Below are 20,629 nucleotides of genomic sequence, written 5' to 3'. Positions count from 1 at the left end.
GTCATATGCCTTCTTTACAACCCTATCTACTTGCTTAGCTACTTTCAAGGCACTAAAGACCTGGACCTGCGCCCACCCCCCCCCCCCCCAAAAACACTCTTCATTTTAATGTTTTAAGAGTCCTGCCATTCTATATCTACTTGTCCCTTACCTTTAACCTCCAAAGGTTCAACACCTCACTCTTGTTTAGATTAAACTCCATCTGCCATTTCATTCCCCATTTCTGTAACTGTTGTATTCTTTAATAGCCCTCTACACTGTCCATAGCTCCACCAGAGTGTAATTTTCAACTTACAAATCAGCCCATCTTCTCATCTACCTTTTCATCCATCATTTATATACATTACAAACAACGTGTTCCGACGCTACTCCTTGCAGAACACCACTCTGGCCTCCAACCAGAATAACAACCTTCCACCACAACCCTCTGTCTTCTGTGGACCAACCATTTCTGGATCCAAACTATTAATTCACTATGGATCCCAGCATCTGTTCCTTTTAGATTAGCCTACCATGAAAGAGCCACAGAAGTTTAAATCTTCCTGAGTAGCAATACCAAATCTCCCTGCTAGGATATTGTGCCCCTCAAGTTTAGATGTTGGTCATCCTCTTCTACAGTTCCCATCTGCACTAGAAATTAGCCCAAAAGACCCAGGTACCTGAATCCCCCCATGCCTACCAGTTCTTCAGCCTTCCTTTTTATTGCCTTGCTAACATTACTGCTTGTCTCACTTGGGATTTTGGATGGTGTACTTCATTTAAATTTGCTTTCAAAATGTTATCTATCTTCTGGATTTGGTTTCAATAATTGCATAAAACTTGGCTAATGAAGGGAAGGGTGGATTTTCAAATGAAACTGTGGTTTTCCATCATTACCTAAGGTCAAAGAGAAGTGAGAATCCTTCTCCAGCCTTATCAAAATACCCAACTAACTTGAGACAATCAGATCCCAACCCCACTGAAATTTCTGACCTTGACCAATCTCTTCAGTGGCTGTAACCTTCAAACCATGGTATCTTGTGTCTATAGACCTAGACCAATGGTTACAATGAATCATAGAACATAACATACACCAATCTTACAATAAACTTAACTCTCTTCACATTTTTATCAACCTGTCTGAGAAGTTGAGGTTCAGGGACAGAGTTTCAAAATAAAAAGCAGGCTGTAAAGGTATAAGATGAAGAACATTTCTTCACTCAGAAGTTAGATGACCTTTAGAATTTTCTGTACTGGAGGTTGTGGTGGTTAAACTATATTGTTCTTGGAGATAAATATATTTCTGGTCATAAAGCCATTGATGAAATTTGTCATTGGGTAGAGATGTCCTAAAGCTTGGAGAATATCTTTCCCTATGGTGTTCCTCTAATTGTCTGCCCCTTCTGTCAATTAGAAACAGCTTCTCTAATTTCCACTCTCGGGCATCTTCCACATTTCAACAATCCTTTTATGAAAATTAGTGACAAAGGAATTTTAGGCCAGAAGTATGTGAATAAACTATACACGCAAGGCTCAATCATTTGTCATGGGCGTGATTCCTGCTATTATACAAGTGGGTATTTGATTTGCATAGAAATGACAAATGGGTTCAATCAGTCTTTGCAGATGTTGGCCAGGGTGACTTACATCCAGAATCAGAGTTGGCACTAATTTATGGGAGTTGCGGTTACTGTTAATTAAGATTTAATACCTGTATAAAGTTGTTTGAAAGCAAAAGCTATGGAAGTGCAAGGTACATGGGGTTCAAGCCCTGCGCCGGCTGTAAGGTGTTTGTATGTACTCCCCATATATGAGTGTGTTTTCTTTGGGGGCTCTGGTTTCCTCCCACCGTTTAAAAAAAAAATCACAGGGGTGAAAGTTAATGGGTTGTGAATTGGGCGTCATGGTCTCGTGGGCCGAAATGGCCTGTTACCGTGCTATATGTCTAAATTTTAAAATTAAAAATGTAAAAAATTAAAAATTTATTTTAGTTTGTAACCTTTTTTTAAACATATAAGATATAAATTTTTTTTTAGTTTCTTATAATATCCTGTGTTGTATCATTTGCAGTATTTTACCTTTTTTAGGTAGAAGAATTACATAGTTTCAATAAACTTTTAGAGTTCAGAGCGAGTTTTGGCTAGTTTTATTCTATTGGACAGGTTCAGGGACATCACCACAGGTTTTGAGGAATATTACATAAACTTGTTTTTTTTAAGATCCCTTCCAATTTGTTCCAAAAATCTACATCCAGATTTGTGTGTCTTTCTGGCTGGATTAGCAGAGCTGGATTCTGAATTAATGATTCTACTTTTTTTTCTCAAATCTGAGATTTCCTTCTTGGAAATATAGCCATTGTGGATATGATTTAACATGTTTGCATTTTCTGGGGCAAGAACAAATAAATATTCACCACAGAAATTGTTATCTCATTCTTCAGGTATTTAAATAGTGAAAAATTGTAAGTAAAAAAGTATGTCTGCAGACCTTAATTTGCATTTATAATTGGTTTAATGATGCAAGGATTTTAATAATTTATTCATCAAAAGCTAAACAATTACATTTCAACCAATAGTGTTATTCGTAACATAATTGCTAAGGAAATAATTGCACATTGTTAACAATTGATTTACTTCCTTGGTCTTTCCAATAAAATTGTAAAATAGTAATGAAAGTAACATTTTCTTTTCACCTTGATAGGTAGCTCTCAGCATTGGTAAAGTGTTTTGGAAGTAATTATTCCTTTGCTGCAAATAAAACGAGAATCCTCTCCACAACCAAACCCATCTGTTGAAGTGAGTCCATGGTGTTGGAAGAAATCGTTCTCTATCACCATAGATTAGACCACCATTTCTTGAATAGTAACACCTTACACCTGACCCCTGCCTGTTAGGAAACCGGCTTTGGAATGTTAAAAATAAATCTGGGGAAAAAAAATTCAACCATATTTAATTTGCATGCAATTACTCAATATATTCACAAGCTTTGCCTTATATCCTACATAAATTCACCTCTAAAATATAGGTTGCAAGTTAAGAGTTCTCATTTTAAATAGTCCTTTAAGCGATAGTTCAGGTTCCTTCAAAATGTTTAGCTTAAATTCCTTAATTCTATTAATTCAAAGAATGTAGGTGTTCTTGTGGATTTATTGCCCATTCCTAATTGACTCTGATGTAATTGGTGTGCTAGATTTTTTTTCCCGTCGGATGTGCTGAAGGGCCTATTTCTGTGCTGCATTGATCTATGGTTCCAAGTCATCTAAAGGCCAACCTTATTGTTGCAGGTCTTGGATAACATATGGACGAGTTGGGGCAAGGTCAGCAAATTTCCCTTTCTGTTGGCTGTAAGTGCATCAGTTTTATTTTCCAACAAATCAGTCATCTCACTATCATTATTACTTATGACATTTTCTTTAAGATACAATATAACTGAATTTCAGCTATGAAATTCTGACTTGTGTTTGCATCGTGCATCTGTCTAGATGATAGCTGGCCTGTTAACTACTATGTTGTTTTAACATTTCATGTAAACCAAAAGTACTTCCATGATATTTTTTATTTCTTTTAATTTTCTGATTTATTTTCAGAGTACATATCTGACATCACATACAACCCTGAGATTATTTTTCCTATAATCCTTTGAGTTAGTTTTCACTAATGAAGGAAAAAGCAGACTGTTTTGGTGTAATTTTAACCTCTCATTCCCTAACCATAAATGATGAGAAAGGAGATCTAACTTTTTCCATGTCACAAGGCTATAAATTAGGTTGGGCCATTCATTTATGGTGGGATTGACACAAAATCAGATTGCTTATTTAGAAAGGTATTGCAATAATTGGCATCTGTCAAAAGCTGTTTTCCATTTTAAATCCTCAACTACATCCATTCCATTAAACTCTTTAGGGCAGAAGAGATTAGAGGTCTGGGATCAAAGGGCACAAACTTCAGGTAATTAGCCAAAGGCCAAGAAGCAAAAAAAATCTTGAAATATACTACTGTGCCTGTAGGTGATAGATGTATATTCAAACTTAATCTTTGGGTCCGGAAAAAAATATATGAAGCAAGGAAATGTGCACAGTTGCAGAAAATAACAGAGAAGAGGATTTGCTGCTTAGTCCTTTCTAAGAGCTTGACCTTTTGTTATAAATATTTCATTATCTGCTGATGTATTTATCTTGGGCTGATTCTTAGCCATACATAGCAAAAACTTTTAATAATTTGAAAGCATGTGGAGCTGTGTGCTTCTACACAGGTTACTGAGGCTGAAAGCTCCAGTACATAAACCATTAAGAATTGGAACATTCAAAAGTAGCACAAGCAAAAAGTTTGCAAGATTTTGAGATAATTTTCTGCTATTCAACATTTCTGCTGTTATTTCTTATTACATGAATACCAAATAAGGAAATTAAATATTACCTTGAGGTTCTTTAACATCATATCCATAAAATTTTATAGTGTTTCCCCATATAAAGGAATTGTCAAAATTAGCCTGCCAAAAAGAACAGGGACAAGGCGAAGTGAAGAAGCTCCAAAATGGGAAAGGTTCTTTTAAATACCAATCAATGCATCTTTGTCTTGGGTTCCTTGTAAATATATTATTTTTTTCCAAACGATAAGCCCACCGTCCTTTTTTACCTATAAGAGGAGTAAAATTATACAGATTAAAAGATAAAGTAAGAAATCAAAATCAGATCCAACACTGATGGTAGTAATATTTGTATAATTATGGGAAACTTGGGTTTATGATGCTAATGGCTGAAATGGACTAAGCCATTCTGGAAATAGAATTCAATGCTCTTAATTTATTTTAGATCCAACAAATTCTTGTGATGAATATAATCATTGCAAGTCCTCATTAATGAGTTAAATAATGTCATCCAATGCAATGCAATTAAAATGAATTACATTGTCTTTTTCCCATATCTCCTAGCTATACATGTAACCAAAGAAATACTTGAGAAGTACAGTTATTATTGTATTGCAGGGAACATGACAATCAAGTTGCAACAACAAATTCATGGACAATTTTCAATATAACTACAACATTGTCTACAAATGTTTGTGTAGCTGAAAGTAGTCATGGGACAGTTTATCTGCACTTCCATTAACTCCTGCAGCATAATGTGTCAGTCACTGTTAAAGGCATTTAAAAGCTAATAAAAGCTGCAAGAGTGAATGGAAGAAGAAAGACTGTGGCTGTCGGCTAATAATAGACTCTTAGATTGATGAGCAGCTAATTGCCTGGAGGAAGTGAGAAATTCTGGATGTAGTTTGCTAAGGATTATGTGGAACCCTCAGAGGACTGGTTGGTCTGTCAGGGTGCATGATACAAAGGAGAACAGTGAGCCTGGAACTACAGAAGGGTGCAAGGCAGGAAACAATAATTTTATTAAATAACCAGATATACAATTTGATTTAAGAGCTTTGATAGTTCATTTGTTTAAATTGCACTGTTTAAAGAGATAAATTATTGTTTTCCTTGTTCATTAAGATCACAGGTGTTTTATTGGAAACATTTTCAAATTGCTTCAACCATGATTTATCACTTAAAATTAATCAGAATTAAAGGGTGAGGAAAGATTTCCATCTTCCTAGATGCCGTTCAGAAATAATCCCATTTGCTTGCATTTCAAGTTCAATTTCATGTCACATATACCAAGGTGCGGTGATAGTGGTTGTTTTGGATGCAGACCATTGAGATATCTTTTGCCTAGTACAGGTACACAATCCTTTATCCGGACATCTAAAATCCAGAAAGCTCCAAAATCCGGCAAATGGGGAGAGAGACAGCAGCACGAGTTGGGCGGGCAAGAGACTGGCAGCGCAAGTCAGGCGGGGAACAATCTGTTCAGTCCCTTATAACCCAAGCCTCTCCATTCTGGCAACATCCTTGTGGTTCTTTTCTGCATTCTCTCTAATTTAGCCATAAACTCTGTATAGTATGGTGCACAATATTCCAGGTGCACAAAGCTTTGCAGACTATCCACAATTAGTCTTTGTCTTTCCAAATGTGGATAGATGCTCTCAGAATCCCTTCCGGTAACCTTTCCAGCACTGGTAAAGTTAGGCTCACTGCCCCTTGTCCCTGCGGTCCTTCTTAAATAAAAGAAAAACAGTAATTGACTCCTTGTTAAATGGTACTTTATGTCTGATGAAATATGATACAAAAATCTCTGTCACGATCCAAACAATATTCTAGAGAACAGCCTCCATAGATTTAGCTATGTTTATTTAACTCAAGACCACCAACACTTCTTCTTTTGAAATATCAATATGTTTCAGGTTTTCATTTTTTTTCCCTGAATTTCCTAGCTTCTGTGGTAAATATAGATGAAAAGTATTCATTTAAGACCTGACTCATGTCTCGTCCTTAAGGACTTATTATCTCACTATGTACCTTTTTGCTTTTGATATGAATCTCTCAGGATTTTCCCTTACCTTCTGCCAAAACTATCCCATGTTCCCTTATTGATTTCCTGCTTAAGTGTACTGCTACATCCTTTATACATTTCAAGGGACTCAATTAATTTCAGTTGCCTATACCTGACATACACCTCCATTTTTCCTGAACACAGGCTCAATATCCTCATCAGCCTGGATTTCCTAATCCTGCCAGCCTTGGTCCTCTCTCTAACACAGGGCCTGGCAATCTTTTACTATGCGTGGACTGAATGGTATGTCAGTGGTCGAACAGCGGGCCACACTGATGCTACTATAAATGAAATTTAAAAATGAGTCAAAATAAATAGTGACAAGGAGGTCTCGTGAGAGCTGGCCTTGGTGGACGCCATGTTGTATTTGCCATTGTGTAAATTGAGAGCCAACAGTAGGATGAGGAAGGATGTGCAGAGCATGAAAGAAACAGGTGTGTATTCCTTGTATACCTGGAGGGGCACTAACCGGGGTGCGGGGGGGTGAAGGACACAGACTGGGGGGGCAGGGGGTGGTGGCGGAGGCATTGACGGGGGGGGGTCAGATGTTGCCCGAAAGGACAGTAAGGGGCACATAGCTGTACGTGTATCGGTGGGCTGGGGGAACATGGTTCTTGTGCATTTGGTTGCGGGTAAGATAAATTTGGATCACAGGCCGGATCTGGACCGTGGGCCATAAGTTGCCCAGCCCTGCTCTAACAGGAACAAATTGGCCCTGAACTCTCCCTATCTCAATTTGAAAAGCCTCCCACTTGCCGAAAGTCTCTTTACCTGCTCCCACCTCTCCCAATCAGCTTTTTCAAGTCCCAGCCTAATGCCATAAATATTAGCCCCCATTTTGGGACTTTTGAACCAATCCTCTCACTTTCACGAACTATTTTAAAACTAGTAGAATTATTGTCACTGTTCCCAAAGTCCTCCACTGATACTTCAGTCATTTGCTCATCCTCAATTTCGAAAAGTATGTCGAGTGCTGTCCCATTTCTAGAAGAGCTATCCATATTTTGCTTTGACAAAACAAGATGCATTTAAATTCTGCCTCAACTAATCACTTAACACTGTGGTACTTCTAGTTGATTTAAGAGAGTTAACATTACCTACTATAACAAATCTATTAATCCTATGGCTATCTGTGATCTCCCTGCATATTTGTCTCCTTGATCAAAAACTATTTATTTAACATGCTGAAATTCTCAAGGTGAAAGCTGCAATGTTAAAACAATCTTGATGCAATTCAAAATGCCAGGAAATAATGGAAGTGTTTTTACTGATATTAGTAGACCATATTGTACATGTTCTGAGAGTGGGCAAGAATTTCATTGCTTTATTTGTTAAAATGATGGAAGAGTATGACTGGAGAATAACCCTGACCTGATTAACTTAACCAAGTTCCAGTGCATGTGTTTGCACAGTCAAAGGAATCCTAAGGTTATACTGTTAAAAGTACTACAGATTTATAGTTACAATCAAATTATCATTGTAAGGTTTGACAACTATACCAAATTACATTAAAAACTGAACATCTTAAAGTAATTGACATCTCTTTCAAATTTTCATTATTCAGGTGAATAGCATCAGTGGAAGACTGACCCTTTAAAACAGCAAAACATTACAAGACCTTGTTGCACTTTTACTTCTATCATTAACATGTCTTACCTGTTTTATGACCAGGATACTTATCTGGACGGTAGATTCGTTCAGGATCCACATTAAATCTGGTCTGAGGGTCATTAAAGATTAAAAATGTAGATTTACTGTAAATAAAAACAATTGAAATAGTATCAGTTTGTAAGACAATGAACATGGACCAAAGCAGAAGTAATTGCATAAACAAAAGCTCCACCGAATAAACTGTGCAATAGTGGAACATTCCAGGCCAATATTTCATGATGTTAAAGAACCTAAATGCCAGGAATTATTAGGCATGTTAAATTTTTCTTCAGTTCAAGCTTTTATCTCAACTGTTCTTCCTTACCTCAAGGCCAATACACTTATATCATTCAATGTGCAGTATAATTGAGTTCATTAAGAAAAACTTAAAGAATAATACAAGGACAAGTAGTTGGATTTGAAAGCAAATAAAAATCAGACTTGTTGCTTATAATGAGATGCTGGTACTAATAAAATAACACCCAGGATTTTGCAGTGATTTGTGGATTGAAAAAGGTCCTCATTGATTTTGATGAAAGCCACATCAATTGAGACACATTGCAGTGAGGTCTTCCGTATAATATAATTGAAAATATAAGACTGACATCCTTGAAACTATCAAGACTACCCCACCTACACAATAAAAAAAACAATGAAAGAGTAGGCTAAAGTATATTCTCAGATCTCAGAGATCATTTTGTTTCTGTATTGAAAAACATGCAGATTTAAAAACCTTCTAAAACATTAAAAAATTATAACCAATCAAAAAAATCCAAATTAACATGCCATTAGTGAGATTGTATTAGCTGTTTCAATAAAAAAAATGATGTGAAACTCTCCTATAGATGATCAAGATACAATTTAAATTCTACAATCTGAGTTTATTGCAGCCATTCTCTTCCATTAAGATTAATTTTATTAACACCCCTGCTCTCAGGTATGTTGCAGGATCTTTAGTTGAATTATTTTCATAAATGCTAGACAATTAGCCAAAGTACATATGCCCTTGATAAACTCTGTTTAGTTCAACATCACTGCTCAGTTTGCAGTTTTACGTTAAATCATTGATAGCAGCTTCAAAGTTACTGCAAACAAACACCTGAACACCCTGATTCTGCTCTCAGGTTAAGAAATAAATGGTAATTTCATGATTATTATTACTGAAATTCCATGTTAATACTAGAAATTTATGGCTGAGAAAATCTTCATATTAATGTATAGTATTGATACCTGAAATATCCCATGAGGGCATAATTTTTCTGGAAAGGTCTAAAGGAATATTCCCAGTTCATTCCACCATCTTTGAATTGAATTAAGCAGAAGGAGAATATACCATCAGTTACTAAGGTTGCTTGGTATGTATTGGTCTGAAAAAGAGAAAAAGTCAACTTTGTTATTCCATTAATGTAGAAACATGGTACTGTGGGCCAGTTCATGCTGGAAAGATCTTTCTGCCCAGATTCACTGTCAGTTGGTTTCTGCATATCTGCACTTGTGTGGAACCAGACACTAAATTGTCTTTCATGGACCCTTTGCACACTTAACTCCATCAGCATGGCCTAATTGATGACAGATAGTGTAGTACAGAGCCCCACCACTACCATGCCCTGACAAGCTTGACAGCTGGCAGAGGGCTAAGATGGGTGGAGTGTGAGATGGAGAGAAGATTTGGCAACTTTGAAAGTTTTCATTGATTTTAGTGGCTTTAAAATATCTCTGGGAGATCAAAAAAAATAACATTGGAAGTAAGTAAATATAAGTATCCTATCTTAATGGTTATATTAATTTAAACACACAAAAATTAAAATATTAAAGTAAAGAAAAGATTTAATAATGCCTCTCACCTTCCTTCTCACCCTTCCCTCTCACCTCCAAAATCCTTATTGGAATCAGTGGTTCTCAGATCTGCCCACAAGTCTGACATGAATCAGAACCTAACAAACAAACACCCATCATAACACATGGGATGTCAGGAGGGCTAGGCTGCATTGTTGGAGTGGAGGTTGTGATTCAAATGTGGCTGGGAAACCCACAATCAGCGATCGTAGTTTAAAATGCTTAGCCATCAGTTCTGAGATGAGAAGAATTTTTTTTTTCCTCCCAAAGGAATGTGAAATTTTCTACCCAAAAGAGGTACAGAGGCTGGTCATTGAGTATATTCAAAGGAGAAATCGATGGAAAAATTTGAAAAGTGAAGAAAGTGGCACAGAGTGAACTATAATATTCTTGAATAGTGGAGTGGGCATGAAAGGATAAATGGCTCACTCCTGCTATTTCTGATGTTCTCATATATGCTGAATGGAGATATGTTCTTCCTTTGAGGCATATCTGAACCACTGAAGGATTCTTTAAGTTTAATCAGAATGGAAATAGAATTAGTAAATACATACCTTTTGAATTTCCAGATTTATATATCCAGTGAAAGGAAGCATATTTTCCCAGGTGATCCTGAGTGCCCATTTAGGTTCAAAGCTAGTGATGCCAAGTTCTGATCCATAAAATTCATTGACTTGTGTCTTAAGTTCCTTCTGAAAATTCTTACTATGATCATCAGTCCTCTCTTGAAAATTAAATTCCTGAAATGTGGTTAAAATTCTGTTGTTAGTTGACCTCTGCCATGCACTGAAAGGTTTTCTGAAGCAGGCTAAATTGCTAATTGTGCAAGTTATCATGAGCAAATTAAAGGCCTTACTGATGGAGCCGTGGTTCTGTTTCTGACCCACTCAAAATGAGGTTAAAAGAAACAGGATATATACCTGTTGGTATTCTGCTACATTGCAAAATATCGCAGTTAATTAGGAAGGACAAAATTAGACCTAACATATTTTGTAGATCATTGTAAATGGATTTAATTCATAGACTCAAAATTGTTCTACAATCTTTGTACAATGTTGGGATCTCATTGATCTTCCCTCCAATATTTTGGAGACCACTTTGTGTCCCCTTCATGGCAGAAATGATCTACAATCACAGAAGGTTAAAAATTCATTTTCTGGTCCAGTATTACAGGCACAATGGTTCAACATAACTATATGGCTTGTTTAGCTTGTTGGTTTCAAACATCTGGTGACATTTTCAAACTGGTATACCAATAGGAAAAGTTTTGCTTTCTGGATTGGTGAGGGGAAAAAACTATGAGAACAAAAAAAAAGGCTTATTAGAATGTTCACAAAACAATCCCTTATCCATGATATCCGTCCACCACTCTTACTTGTTTGGGCATTAAGTCATGAATTTGTACAGACTGGAAAGTGGCTCCTCAGCTCACCACATTTTTACCAATCAATAATCAGTGAGGGGTATTAAAATAGTACGAGGTCTGACTTCTTACTGGGCTGAAACTGATCACTGATGCAGTGTCCCAAAAAGTCAATGTTCCAATTTTTTTTTAGTTTTTGTGATACCTTCTCCCAAATATATGCTTTCTAAAGAAAGCTAAAATAAGTTTTAAAGCCCAGCAGACTTATCCTCAAGTAATTATAAAATCAATTATCCTTGAAAGGTGAAGGTTGATCTTCCATACCTGGTAGTAGATGGATCCTATTCCTCTTCTCACATCTGCATCATCCCAGAAAACAGCAATCATTGATGGTGTGTTATGCAGGAATTGATTGAAACTTTGGAATGGATTCGGATATAGGAACTGTACCTGAGCATTGTTTCTTTGAAATGTAATCAGCCCATTATCTGAAAACTATACAAAGGTATTTAGTTCCATAATATAAAAGAAGGAAAATCAGTATTTATGATATCTTGTTATGTGCTTTCTGGAGAAGCTATAATGCTCCCATTAATAATGACAGGAAAAGCCTAAATTACTTCAGATAGGTTGTTAAATCACCTCAAGTAACTTAGTCACTGTGTACTGTTTTGTCACCAAATTATAGGAAAGATATAAACAAAATAGAGAGAGTGCAGAGAAGGTTCACGAGAATGTTGACAGGATTTCAGGGTCTGAGTTACAGGGAAACGTTGTGCAGACTGGAGCTTTTTTCTCTGGAGCGTAGAAGATTGAGAGGGGACTTGATAGAGGTGTTTAAGATTTTAAAAGGGACAGACAGAGTAAATGTGGATAGGCTTTTTCAATTAAGAAAGGGGGAGATTCAAACTAGAGGACATGGTTTAAGATTGAAGGGGGAAAATTATAAGGAGAACATGAGGGGAAATTTCTTTACGCAGAGGGTGGTGGGGATGTGGAATGAGCTTCTGGCAGACGTGGTCGAGGCGGGATCATTGGTTACATTTAAGGAAAGACTGGATCGTTACATGGATAGGAGGGGACTAGAGGGGTATGGACCGGGTGCTGGTCAGTGGGACTAGGAGGGTGGGGATTTGCTACAGCATGGACTAGTAGGGCTGAACTGGTCTGTTCTGTGCTGTAAGTGGTTATATGGTTATGGTTACAACCATTGGAGGTTGTCCATTTTTGACAACACAGGTAATGACATCAATTCAGTCATTTCTAACATCAGGTCATTGGACCCAGTAATATCACTAAAAGGCTGAATGCAGTTTGTGCTTCAGTCATATCTGGGAAGTGGTGCAAATTTCTCACAATGCCAATCCATTTGAAGGAAAAGACTAAAACTAGATAAGAGCCAACAATGGCAAAAAAAAGGCATTTGTTAACTTTGTTGCTGTCCACAACTGGAATCTAATTAATACTCTTGCAAATTTCTGGCAATTATTATCTTGCTGGGATTTCATTGGAAAGAAATTAAAGGCCTTACTGATGGAGCCGTGGTTCTGTTTCTGACCCACTCAAAATGAAGTTAAAAGAAAGGATATATACCTGTTGGTATTCTGTTACATTGCAAAATATCGCAGTTAATTAGGAAGGACAAAATTAGACCAAACATATTTCGTAGATCATTGTAAATGGATATAATTCATAGACTCAAAATTGTTCTACAATCTTTGTACAATGTTGGGATCTCATTGATCTTCCCTCCAATATTTTGGAGACCACTTTGTGTCCCCTTCATGCCAATTTTGTATGGTATGTGCAATTTAAATAAGGTAAAATTGGGAAAGCCAGCAATAATCCACAACCTTTCTTTTCTCTCCTTTCACTTTGCTGTTCTTTTCTAGACATTTGGCACAAACTTTATCTCAGACATAATTAATTGGGAGCTTTACAATGAATTAGGGAAGGACAAAATTACATCAAATTAATTTTGTAGCTTTCTGTGAAGTAAAGTACATTTTAAGTTGCGGACTCTTAATCTTATCACAAGGAAGGGGATTCACTCCACCTTGCTGAAAGTCATGTACCAATTTTGACATAACAGATAGGGAAAATCCATTTCCATTTGCTTGACCAGAGAGAATGATTTAAAAATAATTGAAGCATTTGGAAACAAATAAGGAAAATTCTTTTTGTGCATCATCCACATAAAAAATATGATGGAAACAGCCAATGTTAGCTTTAATAAATGAAATAGCTTTAAAATTGAAAAGGGGAACTTTGCATGAAGAGTCAAAAGTAGCAGATGAGTAAAATATTGGATCACTCTCTCATATACAGTAGCTGTGGAGGCAGGAGGTTGAATTGTCTTTTTCGGCACTGTATGATTAATGGCAAATTATGTAGCAGAAGTCAACAGGTTGTGCCATTTAACATTCTACAAGCAAGTATCCATTCAAACAGTCATAAGATAGTGTTTAGAACAAGGAAATATCTCTTGCCTAAAACTAAGTTTAAAGTTTGAAGCAGTACGATTTTTTTGGTTGCCGTGCTTTGCTCTGATCACACCCATATCTCGTTGTGGTGCAATTTCTTATAAATGGATAATTGTGCAAACATGAGAAATAGGAGCCAGAGAGAATATTCAATCTCTTGAGGCTGCTCTGCTATTCACCAAGGTCATAGCTGATTTACTATCTCCCCATATCATGGGATTTCTCTCATTAAAGAGAGAATGTTGCAAAATTATTTATTAATTATGCTTTGTAATCAAAGCTAAATTTCATTGTAGAATAGTGGAGTTTTAAATAGGCATCTTCATAAGTGCAAGTGTAAAATTGTGAAAATTAATTGTTAAAAATAAAAAATTTAAACACACGTATAATTTGAAGTAAAAGATGTCATCAAATGGAAAGCCAGTTGGGATGTTGATGGTTGGAGAATTAAAGTCGCCACTCCTTCTATTGAGTATTGTATCTCCAAATCGTGTTCCGTAGTTAAATAATCGTATCTCTGTTTGAAAAAGAATTGGGAAATGATGTCATTAAAATTCAACAGCAAATATTTTAAAAAGAAGATCTGCTTGATGCTGGAAATCTGAAATTATAATAGTAATAAGAGAAACTACTTTGCAGGTCAGGTACCATCTCCAAGGATGTTGCGTAACCTACCGAGTATCTCCACCATTTTTTGTTTTTATTTCAGATATATTCACATAATTATTAAAACTCATATTGAATAGTAAATTCTTAATTGAGGTTAATTTTTTAAAATTAGTGTCTCAATTATGAATAAACAAAAGAAATCACAGGTTGAGCAGCGCTTGAAGGGAACTCTGAAAATAAGACACAATTGTTTTTAAATGATCTTTCCCTGGTTGTATAGCGCTATTCACTTGGCTAAAATATTAGTGGAGTATGTATATGAATGTATAATGTGGAGCATTGAGGCTGCATTATCAGGAACTCGGATGCAGCGCTGACCGTTTCTCTCTGTATTTAGTTTGTATCTTCATCTGGTGGCCATGTGAGTTTCACTGGATGCTCCAATTTCTTCCCACAATCTGAAGACGGGTTAGCAGGTGAATTGGCAACTATAAATTACTCATGCTGTAGATGGGTGACGGGTGAGTTGAAAACAATATACAAAAGGGAATAAATTACAGGGAAAAAAAAAATAGAGACACACAGGAGAATGCAGATGCTGGAATCTGAAGCCAAACACAATCTGATGGAGGAAGTCAGTGGTTCAAGCAGTTTCAGTGATACAAAAAGAAGGGTTAAAAGATTGAGGTGAAACAATTGCTCAAAGATCCTCCTCCACTGATCTAATTGGCCTTCTTCTATGCTGTGAAGAACATATAAGAAATATTTTCATTCAGAGTGCTGAAGAGAAGTTAGTCAATTAATAGGGTTAGGGTGCAGTTCCCTTGAATCTTTGTGTTCCTGAACATTGATATTTTTCAGGACTGAGTGCCATGTAACAAATTTAAGGGGATTTTAGGAATTCAGAAACAAATTCCTTTGATGTTATTAAACACACAAAATCTCATATTTTGTCCATCATGAAAAGTTGAGATATCTTGGGAAGGGCAGCAGGAAATATTCTTGAATGTAATCCAAAACAAATGCAATTGCAGTCCGCTGACATAAATAATGGTTGATTCTGAAGAAAAGTACCTTAAGTATGGTCAAAGAAAACTTGAAGATGTGTCGAAGCAACCACAAAATCTCACTGGAGTTTAAGAACAAGAAGCAACAATTGGATGATTTTTAAAAAAAAGTTTGTATTTAATTCATAAACATAGAGATCCTTTTTTCGCAATCTACTCTTTAAAATCACATTTCTCTTGTTCTACCAATAGCATTGGAAAAATGACTTCAAAACAAAGGTGTAGGAAAGTGATTAATGCATCAACAAAAGGGATAACTTTGCAGATTGTTAAGTTGTGGATAAAGATACATATCACCCAAGTGTATTCAATATTGAAAAACATATTCAGGTGAAATATTGAAGATTTTAGACAAAATGAAAAGTTTGACTTGTTACATCATCTGGAAATAGAGCTATTAATACTTGTCTGCATTTAAATGTTCCACATTCCTCGGCTGTTTTCTGTCCCATAACAAATCCTCGATCTGTTTAGTACATCGATCCTAATATCATGAGTACAAAATTGTGTTGATCTGCCCTGGCTTATTTTTCTCTCAGATGCAACAAGAACAGGGTTGTCCTCAGTCTCTGCAAGTTCTGTCACCTACGGAGGGATCCCATTACCAGACGCATCTTCCTCTCCCTTTTCCTCACCACTTTCCACAGAGATCATGTGACCACAAGTAGTATTAAACTTGAACCTACACCTCTTCCCTCATCAGCATTCAGGGGCCAAAAAGTCCTTCCAAGTGAAGCAACACTTCACCTGTGAATTTGTAGGAGTCAATATTTGCATCTGGTGCTCCCAATGTTGCCTTCTCTAGATCAGGGAAACTGAATGCATCATTGAGCACCTTTGGTTAGTCCGCTTCAACAGCAAGAAACTCCCAGTGGTCAACCATTTTAATTTTTCACCCCATTGCCACACTGATATGCCTGATCATGTCCTCATATAGTGCTAAGTTGAGGCCCCTCATAAATTGGAAAAACAACACCTTGTGTTCTGTCTTGGCAGTCTCCAACCAGATAACATCAATATCAACATCCAATTTCCATTAAACCCTCTCCCAGTTTCTCTCTTTCCCTCATCCCTTTATCTCCCTCCTGTTAGCTTCACACCCCCTTTCCTTCTATCTGTCTTTGCCTTCACCTCATCACCTCCTTGCTCTTCTTCCTCCATCCTATATCTACTTATTAGCTGCTAGTCTGTGGTCCTTCCCCTCCTCCTTTCCCTCCCCTCCCCTCACCTTGTTAATCATCATCGATGATTTTCATCATTCTTAAAGAATTGCTCAGGTCCAAAAATTGACCATCATTTGCTTTCTGTGGATGGTGCATGACCTACTGTTTCCCCAGTGATTTTATGCATTGCACTAAGTCAATGGGCTTCTGAAAATTCACTCCATCAGCTGATTCTCTTCAACCTATTGTGTTAGTTACAACCTAAATAGATTCCAAATATGATTTTCCTCTCATAAATCCTTGTCACTTCTGTCTTTTCACGATGCAGCAAACACTTCATCTAAAATCCTCTTCCTACCTTGCTTAGTTAACAATGAGCAGCAGCAAGTAGCTCCTCCCATCATAGGGAGCAATTACTTCTAGGTTAATTGGTTATTCACTTTTACTGGCTGCTGTTAATATTGTGTACATCATCAGACTTTCTACAGTAGTTCCAAGTGGCAAAACTCTTAGTGAATGATAATGTAGAACATGAAGGACCTTTTGTTGACTTCAGAAATTCTGCAGAAATCAATTACTCCCAAACAAAATGTATTTGTAAACATTCCTGTGTTTGCATGGGTTTCCTCCGGGTGCTCTGGTTTCCTCCCATACTTCAAAAACATATGGGGGTTGTAAGTTGATTGGGGTGTTTTGAGTTGCATGGGCTTGTGGGCCAGAACAGCCTGTTAGCGAACTATACGTAAAATTTCTAAAAATATAATATTCACTGAAATACTACGATTAGGAAAATGAAGAGATGGCAGGTAAAGCGAGATGATGTCCAGAAAAGATTAAAGAGATGGATAATTAAAGGCTTTGTCCAGGAGTTTTCATCCATCCAGTAGATACAAGACAAAATGATCTTTTCTCGAATGTAACAAGAAACAATGTATGAGACCGTTGTGCTTCAGTAAAGATGTTCCGAAATATGCAGTCTACTGCATTCTTAGCTGGCCCTTCACAGCTGGATTGTAGTGGTATGATTATATGTACTGGCTGGCCCGCCCTCATGGTGTCTCCTTTTGTCCTCCTTTTGTCCTGCCCATGTGACCCCGGGCCATAAAGGTCGAGTCCCCTCTTCTTCCCGTTCATTCCTAGCCTTGGATCTGGGCCAGCAGTCTCTAGTACAATAATGCCTATTGTTCCCCTCAGTCTTTATCTGTGTCGTTATTGGGGCTACTGATAGCGCCCAAAAACTTATTATACTAGAGATTGCTGGCCTGGGACCAAGGCTAGGAATGAGCGGGAAGGAGAGGGGACTCGATCTTTATGGCCCGGGGTCACATGGGCAGGACTTAGGGAGGTGCCAAGGTAGAAGGACACCTGGAGGGCAGGCCAGCTAGTACATACGATCATATTACTACACGGATTTAATCAGAAAGTATATTGTAGTGCACATGCTGCATTTATGCATCCAAGTCACTAAGTTTGCAGCAGAGATATTGATAACATGTAATATAAATACAGACTTGATGAATGCCATTGGCCTCAGACAAAGGAACAGACTGGCACACTGCCTTATTAGTATTATGAGCTCCTGTTTTAGTAAAATGTGATTATTACTATAAAGCAGGGGTGTCAAACTCAAATTCACGGAGGGCCAAAATTAAAAACTTGGACTAAGTCGAGGGCCGAACTAAATATTTATTGAAAATTTTCAACAACATCTGCATGTTTTCTCTTCTTTCAACATATGTAATGTTAAACTTTAGGATATAACTTTAGGAGGATAATGTTACAGGTCAGGAGTAGGTAGCTCAAGTTCACCCTTTGCTTGACCTGAGGGAAACCTATTTGGTCCCTGTGGAGATGTAGTCAGCATTCACAGGCTGTGTCCATTTTGGCCTGCATCAGGACTCAGCATTTCCTGCTCACTCCTCAGGCTCTAGGCCTCTATTCACCCTCGACCCACCATCCCTCTACCCACCCCATCCTATACACGCCCCTCTACTGCCTCTCCCCTCAACCTGTTCCTCCCTCTACCCGTCTCTCACCCTCTAATCACCCCTCCCCTACTCGCCCTGCCCCTCCCCTTTTACCTCTTCCCTATCCACCCCTCCTTCTACTCATCCCTCCCTCTAACTGCCCCTCGCACCACCATAACTTCCCCTGCCCATTACTCCTCACCTACACCCTCTGCCCACCCCTGCTTACCCACCCACTTAGGCCCAGCGCGCTGCCGATCAGCCTTTGCGGACAGCCACCATCTCTCTCTTCATGTGCAGGGCCGAACCAGCCGTCCCTGGGGTCCGCGCGGGTGCAAGCGCTGAAGGCCGTGGCGACCGGGAGAAGTGCGCTCACGCTGAGGAAGGGCCGTCCGGTGCCAGTCGCGTGGGGCTCGCGCTGCCCGGGGGCCGTGCGCAGCCTGCCATGCCCGTCGCGGCCGACAGGAAATCACAGGCGCTCGCCCATCCGCTGCACCGCTTGACAGGTGGGAGAAGTGACTGGTTGTGTGGGGAGCCTTCCAACTGGCTTGCTGGCTGATGACATCGACAGACTTCTCATGTTACAATTTCTCGTGTTACAATGGGGAAGGATGTGCAATGAAGGGGGAGGATGGTGGGGGTGACATTACCAAAAAACAGCATCGGCTCTCGCTACAGGGCGGGCCACCTCTAATACATTTTTGAAATGATCTTGTGGGCCAAATATAATTATATTGCGGGCCAAATTTGGCCCGCAGGCCAGAGTTTGACATGTGTGCTATAAAGGATAGTATAGACAGGAGGAACTGAATGGTCACAGTTAACATTTAACATTTCACACAAGCACCATCACAACATAAGTCACAGCCAAGCGACAATTCGATACCTTGGAAGAACTGAGGGAAGGCTTGTCACAGCCTGTTTCAGATTCAATACATTTGCAAAGACATTGCGATTTTGCAAGGGAGAATCATTCTGACTGCTAAAGAGAAAACAGCTTTTTGAAGTGGCTCATGTAGCCAGCCATTTTTGTGGAATTCAGAGCAAAGAATGACTGGGCCTTTTCGGTGGATTGACCTGTGTCAAGAAGGTCTTTTGGGAAGAAAAGTGCATCATTTTGAATGTGTCTAACAGTGAAGGTCACTTGGAGAGTCTGATGCCAGGGTCTTGGAAGCTTTGTGGAGGCTGCCCAGTTCAAGTCTTGCCTAAAAAATGGCCAGGAGTTGTATGACTACAGCTTGTATGGATGGACATTTCTTTGAAAGCCAAGCAAGGAACATGTGTGAGCCTGTAGCAGCCACAACTCCAGTCTTCCCATTAGTTCTACATTAATTCTGGGCATCAAATTTTAAAGGTGTATTCTTCAACACTGAATTTAAAAGACTGAACTTTAAAGTAATCTAAATTTTGGCCTGGACTGTAATGGTTTGGGTATACCACACACACACACACATACACACGCACACAGACGGGGATAGATTTTGTGTTAAGGATAGTTTAAAAGGACTATAGTTTAAGAGTTAGAAAATAAAATTAGTGTTTTAAAATTAAACACTGTCAGTTTCTTTGTCTATTGCTGCTCGATACGCACAGTTCGTTACATTAGTTGAAGAGCCCAATTGTCTATGCCTGTTGAGAAGCTGAAATATGATTTCTTTTGGATGATGCAGAGAGATTTTGCAAAAGGTTTGATTTTCATTTGCAATACCCAAAAGTGCTGGAGAAACTCAGCAGGTCATGCAGAATCTACAGGAAATAAAGGATAACCAATGTTTCAGGCCTGACCCTTTTGTTAAGGAATGACCAAAAAGCAGGCAGGTGCCTGAATAAAAAGGTCTTGGGAGGAGTGCAGAGGCAGTATGAAGGGGCATGGGGTGGAGTACAGGCTAACAGGTAGGAGGTCATAGGGGGATCATAGGAGGGAGGGTAGAAGAGAAAAAATGTTGAGAAGTCATGGGGGAGTCAGGCAAGTACCTGAATAAAAAGCTGGGGGAGAGTGCTTCTACCTATTAGCCTGTACTCCTTACCCTGTCCCTTCCTCTCTCCTCTCCTTGCCTCACATTTTTATTCAGGTGGCTACCT

At 38.3% G+C, this 20,629-nt stretch overlaps 1 protein-coding gene across 1 annotated transcript in view; it reads right to left on the bottom strand.

The window, feature by feature from the left end:
* LOC138743597 (fibrillin-1-like) overlaps nt 1–20,629 on the bottom strand; it is a 129,081-nt gene that overhangs the window by 82,070 nt on the left and 26,382 nt on the right. The window contains exons 14-20 of the mRNA XM_069899111.1: nt 14,125–14,258; nt 11,583–11,753; nt 10,450–10,635; nt 9,290–9,426; nt 8,066–8,163; nt 4,395–4,613; nt 2,672–2,902 (exon numbers count right to left, since the gene is read on the bottom strand). Coding sequence (XP_069755212.1) covers nt 2,672–2,902; nt 4,395–4,613; nt 8,066–8,163; nt 9,290–9,426; nt 10,450–10,635; nt 11,583–11,753; nt 14,125–14,258 — 1,176 coding nt within the window. The remainder of the gene's footprint in view (nt 1–2,671; nt 2,903–4,394; nt 4,614–8,065; nt 8,164–9,289; nt 9,427–10,449; nt 10,636–11,582; nt 11,754–14,124; nt 14,259–20,629) is intronic.

The sequence above is a fragment of the Narcine bancroftii genome, chromosome 9 (assembly GCF_036971445.1).
Source record: "Narcine bancroftii isolate sNarBan1 chromosome 9, sNarBan1.hap1, whole genome shotgun sequence".
Lineage (NCBI taxonomy): Eukaryota > Metazoa > Chordata > Chondrichthyes > Torpediniformes > Narcinidae > Narcine > Narcine bancroftii.
The sequence above is the reverse complement of the archived record's forward strand: the minus strand, read 5'-3'. Positions and strand labels throughout refer to the sequence as shown.